Raw genomic sequence first — 11,727 nt, 5'->3', positions numbered from 1 at the left:
TAACTGTACATATTTAGGAATAGTTTTTTAGTACTGTTTTGCTTTTATATACGATAGAGATGACTTTTATGGGAATAAGTGAAAGGCATCTGACCATTTATATTTTTTTCAAAGAAACCAAACTACCCTTTACTCATTTCTCCTCCTCCTCAAAAGTTGAAACACAAGTTACACAACTCAAACAAGTTAATCGAAAACAACACTCTACCACTAAACAACCTCTTATAGAGTAAAATTGGTGGGTTTATTAGTTTATATCACAGTTAATTATTTTAACCACAATGAAATTTATTGTGAAATTTATTATAAGTATCGTGAAAAACTAAATTTATTATAAGTATCAATTGTGTCTATTATTCACGTCATTTTTATTCTGTCAGGTGATATTATTTTATTAGACAAACTAAACATGTGTAACAAAATACTATTTTATGCCTTATGCACAAAATACCTTCTCTTGAAATTGGCGCGCATTTGACAACTAATTAAAAACTAGCTTTTTGCTTAAATTATCTACTATTGGGGGGTCTTACACTATTTTTTTTGGTCTTAGCTTGATTTCAAATAATTTAACTTTTAAGCATTTTGAAAACTAGGGTGCTAAATGGCTATGCTTGCAAACTTGGGTGTGACATGAACTAGAAGTTAGAATTCTAGTAAGAAAGAGACTACTTTCTAACAAAGTGAATGTTAAAGATCAATCTAATGTTCACCACTTCTACCATTCTAAGCTACAACTCTAAATCATGTATTTCTGATTATATTTCGTTAGAGTTTCAGTAGGTAAGAAGTTTTGGACCCTTTTGGTGGTGAAAATGGGGTATTTATAAAACAATTAGTGTTCTAGGATTAGGTGAGACGTTAATTTGGGCAGCCAGTTGATTATGATGGTTGCCCTAGCGTCTCACTAAAATGGAAATGGACTGATTTGAGACTTCTATCTAGAAGATGCGTATGCATCACATACCCTGTGTATGAACCTTTTGTAAACCTCAGGCAAATTAGGTCAGAAATGGGTTTTTAGGCTTAGTTCTTGGGTCACATTTAGGTTTGGGCTTGGTTATGTTAGGCCACCTTTGGGTTTATTGGCTCATTGGGTTCCATACATGATGCTAATCATTTTGGAAGCAAACTGATTTCTTGTCATTAGGACCAGGGACCTCGAATATAAGTCAAAACAAAATGAGATATCTACATATGTAATACGTAGAAAAGTTTTTATATAAAGATGATATATATAGGAAAAAGTTTAGTTACAAAATTAATTATAGCTTAAGGCTACAAACTTATTTAATAATATCTTTTTATTGGAGGTGAATTTGACAAATCCACCATTGGATTACATCTTCCTCTTATATTCTCCATGTATGCAAAATTTCTAGAAAATTAAAGATTAATAACAATGTCATCAATAAATTGTTTAAATTACAAGTTTTTATAGTTTAAAATTATGCATAAAATATAAGCTTATAGATCATATAATAAATAATATATGATTGACATAAAATTTGACATGTGTATTGAAAGCATAAAGAACATGCAATTCAACGGTTATATTTTCAAAATATGTAGTAATGTTTATTTTATTGAGTAAGATTGAAACTTTAGACTACAACCAATTTTGTACATAAACTTTGTCTATATATATATTCTACCAATAAATCAAAATGTAATTTAAGAGAAATATTCATTCCTTAAAAATAATTATTTATAACATCTTGTGCATTATTAGAAAAAAAGTACGTTAGAAATTGAAAATATTCTTTTAAGTTTTAAACAAACTTTTTAAAACCAAAATTTTTTTCCTCCCAACAATGCAAAACACCAAAAATATATTTAAAAAATTAATAAAACTCAACAAGACTACAAATCCAAACCAAAATGTAAAAAAGTTTACTTAAACATCTTCTACGTGATATTAAGATTGTAGTTACCAATAAAAATTTAAAATAGAAAAAGCGGTAGCTGGAATAAGAGACGATAAGAAAGAATTGGGAAAAAAAAATCACTTCAATTATTGCCGATCTATGTGGATTCATCATTCATGGATGAGAGAGAGAACAGATAGGGTGAGATTTTTTTTTTTTTTAAGAATAGAGTGAGAGAGTTAGGTAGAGAGAGAGAGAGAGAGAAAAGGGAAAGAGAGTGTTTGGAGCATGTTTAAATTTTTTTACTATTTAGAGAATGAATAGTTATTTTTACTTTTTAACTACTCACTTTTTTAAATACACTTTCCAATAGACTCTCTATCATTTCTTTATTCTATTTAAATATTATTTCTTTACTATTATTTTAATCTCCCTCTATCCCATTTAAATATTATCTTTCTATACCTTTTTTTAGGTAATTTATTCATTAATTTATTAACAAAAATTATCATTACACATTTATTTTTTTAAAATCAAATTAAAACGGTAATTTCAATTAATTGAGCTACGAGTATACTAGCCTCATAGCATGTGCTCACGTGTGTACTCAGAGGTTCTTTTCTTTTTGGGTAAAGTTTAATAATTTGCATCAATTATAATTTGAGATTACTATATTTTCCAATCACGAAAAAAAAAAAACTAGGAGTGTGATGATCAAATTATTTCACACACAAACGCATAATACTCTCATCACAGCCCTAGGTTTTTTTTTTTTTTTTTTTTTTTTTGTGATTGTAAATTATAGTAATCATAAATTATAATTGATGCAAATTATTAACTTTTACAAAAAAAAAAAGAGCATTTGAGCACGCGTGAGCGTGTGCACTATGGCTAATTTTTCTATCATATTTAAATATTCTTTCTTTATTATTATTTTAATTACCATCTATCCTATTTAAATATTATCTCTCTATACCTTTCTTTAGGTAATTTATTCATTAATTTATCAACAAAAATTGTCATTACAAGTTAATTTTTAAAAAAAAATTAAATTAAACCCATTATATCAAACAATTAAACTCAAAAACTCAGCTTATGAAACACTCGGCTTATTAAACAAAAATAATCATTACCCGTTCCTTAAAAAAAAAAAAAAAAAAAAAAACTACACCACTAATTAAACCCTTTTTAATTAGACCACACACAAAATGCTTCATCTTATCAAAAAAAGAAAAAAAGAAAAGAAAAAAAGGACAAACAGAGTGAGAGAGAACGGCAAAGGCCAAAGAGGCAGAGAGAGAGATCTTGCTCCACTATTGAACAAAAGATACAAGCCAGTGGAGAATCGGCGTTCATAGTGCCAATCTGCATGCGCCTTCCACTCCACCACCGCTCGTCTTCCTTCCTAATGCAGCCCAGATGGGTCAGATCGGCTTCGTTTTTGTTGTTGTTGTTGTTATGATTTGATTAGTTTTAAGATTGTGTTTTTGAGTTTGTACTTTGATAAGATTGTGTTTTTGAGTTTGTACTTTGATTGTTCTTGAGTTTACAGATTTTTGAGAGAGAGAGAGGCTTTGGCCTTTGTTGTGTTTGTAGCCATTGTGAATATGTTGTTAATTCCTTTGCTAATAAACAGTATGTGATCAAATTAAGAGAGCGACCGTACATTAGTCAAAAAAAGAAAAAGGAAAAAGAAGAAGTTTAGGAGTTGTTTGGATGAGTGATTTCCATAACTCATAACTCTGTTTCCATAACTTATAACTCAAAAATGGTGGGACCCATAACTGAGAAGTCTGTTAGGCACCACATAACTCTGTTTCCAGTTTTTTTGTTTCCATCATTTAATTATCTGATTTTTGAGTTATGAATTATAAAAATTGAAAACACATTTTAGCTGTTTTCAATTTCCATAACTTTGTTTTCAATAACATTTTTGTAATTAAAATTACATATGAGTCCCACAGTTAGACTTTTTGCTCTCTCTAATAGACTTTGTGCCCGTTTGGTTCCACTTTTTCAGCCCAAAACGGGCGTTTTCAAAAAAGCTGGGCCCAAATGTGCGTTTGGTAACTTCAAAACGCAACTTTTATAAAAAAGTTGCGTTTTGAACTTTTAGAAAAGCTGAAGGGAAAACGCGCAACGGAAATGGAGGCTCCCTGGTCCATAAATCAAAACGCGCACAGCGCGTTTTGTTATATTACCGTTGCAAAGATGGAAAGACCGAAATACCCACACATTTTCTGTGCGCGTTGTGCCCTCATCTCTCATCTCTGCTCTCCCTTCGCATTTGACGCCTCCATCTGTTCTCTCTGCCGTGCTCTGCCTTCGTAAGTTTCATCTCTGTCTTTTTTCTTCTTCCGCTTCGCCTTCCTCTTCTTCTTCCGCTTCGCCTTCCTCTTCTTCTTCTTTCTTTCTTTCTTTCTGGTTCTTCCTCTCCGTAAGTCTTTCTGTAGTTTTGGATTGTGGTTTGTTTTATGGGTAGTGATTTTTCTGTGTGTTCTTTGGGTTGATTTGTCATGGGTATGGGTTGTTTTGATTTGGACCGAACCGGGGTTGATTCTCATGGGTCTGATTTGGGTTTTTTTGGTTTTGATTTCTCTGTTCTTTGGTTGATTTCTCATGGATTTGGGTTTGATTTCTCTGTTCTTTGGTTGATTTCTCACTTTTGGTGTGTGGGTTTTGATTTCTCAGGTACCAAAAACACTGATCTGCTACCAAAAACCAGGTACCAACACTGATCTGATTTTTTTTTTTTTTTACCGAGTGTGGGAAAAAAAATTTCGGATCTTGCTATGAATGGGTGTTGTTCCTTTACTTGTTTTGTTATTTGTTTTTGCTGATTGGAATATATAATGAAGTGTTAGTTTGATGAATATATAATGGGTATTGTGTTCGGATCTTGCTGATTGGAATATATACATGTTCTCATGAAGTGTTTTTGTTTATTTGTTTTGTTATAACAAAATTTCGGATCTTGCTATGAATGTGTATTAACTTGGAGATATTGTTATGCTTCAGTTGTGTTATATATTTCAGTTGCTATGAATGTGTAGAACTTATATATTTCAGTTGTGTTAGCTTGTGTTTTGGGGCCTGGGTTCATTTAACTTTTCTGACCAACAATTGGGGGTTGATATGAATGGTGGGGTATCTAATAAGTTGCCTTTGTCAAATTCCTGTGGGGAGTTTTTGCCGTACTCAGAGTCTTTTTTCAAGCCATTTAATGAACATCTTCAGTTTGATGTGCTTGGAAGCATGGGTCCAATGTAAAAATGTTGTATAAGCTTTATTTTTTGTTTTAAGGTATGAGTTTACACTTGTGTACGTAACAAATCATATTACTTGCCAATTCTACGTAACAAATCATATTATTTGCTCTTCTCTTTGGTGATTGATTAATTGAGATTGTGTTTTGAAAATTTGAAGCAGTTCATGTAACTTGCCAATTCTACCAGTAAAGTATAAATTCGAATCCCCTCAAGTTGAACGAAAACCCCATATCATTCCAAGCGCTGCCCTGTTAGAATTTTGTAGTGTACACATTATTAAAGGAATGTACTGATTGGAATTGGTCTATGGCATGAGAATTAGGCATCAAGTGGGCACTTTTTTTTTCCCTTTATTGCTTTTGTGCCTTAAAGTTCCTATAATCTGCAGGAATTGCTGTTTGAGTAACATTATTTGTTCACTTATTCTTGTTAAAATTTAGTGTACTAGAATATAGCTTGTGCGAAACGTTCTAACTCATAGAAGATGAACCTATTTTTCAAAATAAAAGATCTTATCGAGAGGGTAGACACAGTTGCTAATGTGGTACTAACCTTTTTCAGATTGTATCATCTTATTGAAAATGAAATTTTGGAAAGAATTTGGTTTTCTGAGGAATAATTTTGAAATCTGAGGAATAATTTACTAATTATTCCTCAGAATGCTTGTAGCAACTTCTTCTCGAACTTGTGCCTCATATAATTCTATTGATAGACTTATGCCATGTTACATTGTCTTTTTGATTTGTTGAGCAATACTCTGTGCTGATTATTGGCATGTTAGTTATAATGATATTTCAGCTGTGTCCATGTGTTATGTAATGAACAAACTTTGGGTTGGTGTTCCTTGATGCGTAAATCCGGATATTGATGATTGGGTTGCTAGAATATGTAATCTGATCCGTAAATACAGTATTAAAATAAATAAATAAATAAAATCTAGAGCAATACATGGTGCTTCTTGACTGACAATGAAGTTTGCCATCATTTGCATGTCCATTAGTTAAATAGGCATTATGTGAGATGATGAAAAGTTCATTATGGACAAAGTTTCAGTAGAATTTGGACGCATTTACATAGCAGATACAAACCACTAGCTATTTCACACAAGAAAAAAGTTTAATATACCCAATGAGAATGATGCTGAGTAGAAAGACTTTGTAACATTAAACGATTGGCTTTTCTTTGTGGAAAAAGAAATTATTAGTGGTATTAATACAGGGCTGCTATAGAACTATATGCTTTAGGCTAATGTTTTCATCTAACTTTATAACAATTCTAACAGGCTTTGTACCCTTTGGAAGTCTGGTTGCAGGTGTTAAAATTAAAAGCAGTATGATATATATATATATATATATATTATTTGGTAGAAATGAAAACTTGTTCGAATGAGGACTAGAACATTGGTCATGATTTAGTTTTAGGATTGTTATATTTGTATTGGGATTTGAATGGAATTAATATCTTGGTTTTAGGATTGTTATATTTTGGTTTGTATGATTTGTTCTCAAGGTTAATAACCTTGGATACTGCAGTTGATTTGTTGGATTAATTATTTTTAAGATCATTATATGGAGTTGTTAAATGTTTTGGGTAGTCTCATCTTCCTCTTTTCTGGATTCCCGTGTTCTCCTCTGGCCATATATTTTAATGCTCAGACTAGGTAGCAATTTTTTTTTTTTTTTGGATTTATTAGATCATGTTTGTAACTAGTTCACTAGATTGGAATATTATGAATTCTATTTTTTGCATTTCTTATGGTTGCTTAACTCTATAGATGGGTAAAAACAACACTTCCAACTCCAAGGCAAAAAAAACAAGAGCAGTATGGGTAGATCCAAGTTGGACAACTACTTTTTGTAACCTTTGTGTGGAAGAGATTGAAGCTGGGAATAAGGGAATCTTTGCTGCCTTAAGTGCCAAAGGTTGGAGCAATTTGGTAATCAAATTTCGTGATGAGACTGGTCTAAACTATGATAAGGAACAATTAAAATGTAGGTGGGATGTATTAAAAGCAGATTGGAGAGTGTGGGAAAAATTGAAGGGTGTTGACACAAATTTAGGTTGGGATGCAGTGAAGGGAACAATTGATGCTAGTGATGATTGGTGGGACATGAAGTTGAAGGTGAGTTGAATATTTTATTAATATGTAGCTAGTTTGAAATATTTATGTATATTATTGTAATATGAGTGAAATAACAATTACATTTTGTAGGAAGTACCCAAAGCTTCAAAATTTCGACATAAAGGTCTACAGAATCTACAACAACTTGATAGAATGTTTAGGGATATTGCAGCAACTGGAGCAGAACTCATGTAGTACAATTTTTTTTATATTTTTATGTAGTACAATTTAAACTTCGATTATTGGTATGTATTTTATTATCTTTTTACATTTTTATGTAGTACAATTTAAACTTGGATTATTGATGTATATTTTATCATCTTTTTACATTTTTATTTTGTGCTTCATGATGATGAAAATTATTTAGATTTAATTAATATTGATAAGAAGTCATTAATGGTAATAACAAATAATTATGACACTAAAAAAGAAAAATTGCCCAAACATTATTAAAATAATACCAATAATATATATATATTATTGGTATTATTAAGTAGTAGGTTATTATTAGCTAACACTTGTGAGAAAAAATAATTTTTTTAGAAAGAGAAAAAAATAATTTTAATAGTCCGTTCAAATTAAAATTAGTATCAATTTTTATCACAATATTTTTACAATATTTTCACAATAAATCTTAAGTGGTAGGTTATTATTAGCTAATATTGGTAAGAAAAAAATAATTTTTTTAGAAAGAGAAAAATTGATTTAAGTATGATGAAGTAATTGATTTAAGTATGAAACAAACTCACATAAAAAAAAAAAAAGGTATGAAATAAATTCTCTTATATATACATTGTCCTTTTTGGTCATTTACCCCTCAAAAAGCCACTTTTATAAGTGCTAGCCAAACACTCAGCTTTTTCATTATGCACTTTTTAACAGTTTTTACCAAACACTCAGCTTTTTGAAACTCCACTTTTTCATTATGCACTTTTACAAAACTCCACTTTTTCATTATGCACTTTTTCAAAAAGCTGAACCAAACTCACCCTTTATCTCCTTATCACTTTTTCTTTTTTTTCTTTTGTCTTTCACGGGTCTGGGACACACCTCTCTCTGTTCTCCTCCTCTCCTTCTTCTTCTTCTTCTTTTCTTCTTTTCTTTTCTTTTCACTTTTTGGGTTTGGTTCTTTTTTTTTCTCCTTCTCTTTTTTTCTTCTTTTCTTTTCACGTTGGTTTCTGGGTTTGTTTGTTTGTTTGTTTTTTTTTTTCACTGGGTTTCCATTCTTTTCTTTCCTTTTAGAGACTCTGTTGGAGAAAAAACACTCACCAAAGTAAAGATGATTTTGGATTGCGATGACGGTGCAGTGCTCGATAAATGTATTGAATTACTATTCATATGTTATTTGTTGAATGCACGTATTGAGTATAATGAATGAGGTATGATGGGTATTTAGTTATATTTTTACCGAAATAAGAAAGAGACTAGTTTGACTAGCTTAAAATTAATGCTCTCAACGACATCATGATTAAGTTAGTGGCTTTGTTCACAAAAAGAATAAGAAAAGTTGTTGTTCCACGTAAAGTGGCACAATAATGGTTGCAACTTGTCCATGTAACAAATACGGAGTAGTAGTTAATAAAGAAGTGACGGTGACTCCATATAAAAACACCCTTTCATGTGGCCAATGTCGTCCCACTTGATGTGGTACCAAAATTACTCACTCAAAGAATAATTATAAGATGTCACGTGTGAACAGTAGGTGGACCCCACAGGCAACATAATCTTCTCTTCCCTGCAAAGTCAATCACGGTTTTGCATAAATTTTTTTTTTTTTTTTGGGCTGTTTGCTTGATTGACGGGTTTACTCTTACCTTAAAAAAAATTGATTAACATTTTAAGGGAATGATAAAATACTATTATCGGTAGTGAATATTTAATTGACAGACATTACTTTTGTATATATTAAAAATTAATTAATTGATACCTTAATTTAATAATAAAAAATTATTACCAAGTGGTGAAAGAGGTATTGATTAAGTGATTAACGCATGTGGAATCCAACTCAACTTTTATTGTTATTTTATTATTCTTTCTGCTAGTGCTGAGCAAAGAACAATCCAGCCTCTTCGAGTTATATTACATTACTACTCAATTCTGTGATATCTGTAGACAGTATTCACTAGCACATCTGTAATCTGTTGAGGAGTAATCTCCAGAGAAAGAGAAATGGCCGAGGCAGTTGTCTCCAGCGTTGTAGAAGCACTCATTTCAAACTTGACTTCCGGTCCTATCCAGCAGTTTAGAGGGTATATGAACGTGGAAGAGGAACTTGGGATGCTCCAGCATGCTGTTTCCAGAATCCAACCTGTTCTTTTGGATGCAGAGGAGAGGTACACTCAGAGCTATGAGGTCAAAATTTGGCTTGGAAAGCTTAAAGATGCATTTGATGATGCTGATGACTTAGTGGATGATTTCTCCACCGAGGCTCTGCGGCGAGAACTGATGCACCGGGATAGAAGCTTGAAACAGGTACGTATCTTCTTATCCAAGCTTGCATATGGTTCAAAAAGGCTGCCTAAGTTTAAAGCAGTTAATAAGAGAATAGAGAAAATTGCATCCGAAGGTGACAGATTTCAGTTTAATAACCGGCGTCCTGAGATGAAGGAGAGAAGAGAGACTCTATCTTCTCCTTCGTCACGCGAGGTAGAGATTATTGGGAGAGGGAAGGAAAAGAGTGCAATTGTAGATGATCTAGTGAAAATGAAATATAAACTATAAATAAAATAAAAAGGTATACCTTCTTAAGTTAATTCATTTAAGTCAAAATGACTCATTGGAATTAATTGATAAATCTCATTTGTAACAAAATTATCATCTATTAATCCTACAATAATTTAACAAAAATGATAAATAAATATTAACATCATATTTCAATATATTTGAAAAATAAATTAAGAACAAAAGAAATATATGTACTTTATTTATAATTTCTTAAACACTATATTCTTGTAAACATTCTTTAATTATTCATTAAACTCTTATTTCTTTTTTTTTTTTTTTTCCTTGAACATTGCACTCTTCTTTTAGTGTTTTCTATGATATTGGTAAAGTGAGGGAGACGAAAAAATAAATATTGGTAAAGTAAATATTGGTAGAAGATGAAGTAGAAAATGGAGGAAAATTGTAAAAAGGACATTTTTGTCTCATTAAACAAATTGATGACAACTTAGGAATTTTGCTTAGTTAAATCCGGCCATGTCAAAAGATTGCTGGCAATCACTTGCCAGAGCAAAGAACCCCTTTTCACCCCATTTCAAGTTTCTACGCACAAGGGGCCCACCACTAACATTGGCATAATCGTGTGTTCTTAGGGCACATGATAACGGATGCCAATTTAAAAATAAAAAAAAAGCTATTGCCTAAAAATTACTAAAACTCTACTGCAGAAACTTTAAGGGCTCGAATTGTTAGGAACAGAGAGCTTGGATAATTGAAATTATGCTTCCAAGAACAGAGAAGAGTTAAGAACAGGGAATTAGAGAAGGAATAAGAACAGAGAGTTAGAGAGAGAGAGTAAACATAGAATTGAAGAACTGGTAAATTTGGGAATGAATTCTGATATATGCTTCCTTCTTTCCAGGATTCTAATACTCTCTCAACCTCACTCCTTAACTGCCTAACAGCCAAGCCAGCTGTTAACCAGCTGCCAATACGCCAACACTAACCATTTATTTAACTAACTCTTATTTGGTAACATTACTAGTAGCAGCACCCTCATCAGCTGCTCCTGCATGACACATCAGCTGCTCCTGCGTGCATCATCAGCTGCTCCTGCATGCCCCATCAGTAACTTGTACACGCCCCACACCAGCACCCCCTATGCAGCATCATACGCCCCCCCATGCAGCTGCATACACATAGCTAGTGCAGCAACATACACATCACTAACATCATCACACACCTCACTAACATACTAACACATACTAACATATAGTAATATACTAACACACACTAACATATTCTAACAATACCCTCCCCTTCAAAGCACCTTGCCCACAAGGTGGGGAAACTTCTGTTGCAGCACAAAAAGATTCTCCCAGGTAGCATCATCCTTGCTTTCATCTTGCCACTGTACCAGCACCTGAGTGATAGTTCTGCTCCTCAACTGATGTGACCTGGTAGCTAAAATAGCCACTGGTTCAGGGTTAGGAATCTGATCCACATTCACAGCAGGTAAAGCAGACCTTGGAACTATCTGAGCACCCAACTTAGCCTTGAGGTTGGAGACATGAAACACAGGATGTATTTGAGAACCTGCAGGCAATTCCAGCTTATAAGACACCTCTCCAACCTTCTGCACAACTTGGTAAGGTCCATAAAAACGAGGAGCTAACTTGCCAAACTTCTTGGACTGAACTGAGGACTGCTTGTAAGGTTGCAGTCTAAGATACACCCAATCCCCCACAATAAAAGATCTATCCACACGTTTCTTGTCAGCAAACCATTTCATCCTCTCTTGTGCAGC

The 11,727-nt window shown here is 32.6% G+C and overlaps 1 protein-coding gene across 1 annotated transcript; it reads left to right on the top strand.

Moving 5' to 3' along the window:
* Positions 1–3,899: 3,899 nt before the first annotated feature.
* On the top strand, positions 3,900–7,501 carry LOC115965629 (L10-interacting MYB domain-containing protein-like). The gene is made up of 4 exons (XM_031084893.1): positions 3,900–4,195; positions 4,560–4,593; positions 6,912–7,259; positions 7,350–7,501. Exons 3-4 carry the CDS (start codon positions 6,912–6,914, stop codon positions 7,452–7,454), a joined length of 453 nt encoding a protein of 150 aa, XP_030940753.1. The 5' UTR covers positions 3,900–4,195; positions 4,560–4,593; the 3' UTR covers positions 7,455–7,501.
* The last annotated feature ends 4,226 nt before the right edge of the window (positions 7,502–11,727 follow it).

This window comes from Quercus lobata, chromosome 10 (genome assembly GCF_001633185.2).
Source record: "Quercus lobata isolate SW786 chromosome 10, ValleyOak3.0 Primary Assembly, whole genome shotgun sequence".
Classification (NCBI taxonomy): Eukaryota; Viridiplantae; Streptophyta; class Magnoliopsida; order Fagales; family Fagaceae; genus Quercus; species Quercus lobata.
This window is presented reverse-complemented; position numbering and strand designations above follow the sequence as displayed.

Excerpts from the sequence above, each read along its gene's own strand:
- LOC115965629 (XM_031084893.1), top strand. The coding sequence starts at position 6,912 with ATGGGTAAAAACAACACTTCCAACTCCAAGGCAAAAAAAACAAGAGCA. Across the intron at positions 7,260-7,349 it reads GGTGGGACATGAAGTTGAAG|GAAGTACCCAAAGCTTCAAA; the intron begins GTGAGTTGAATA and ends TACATTTTGTAG.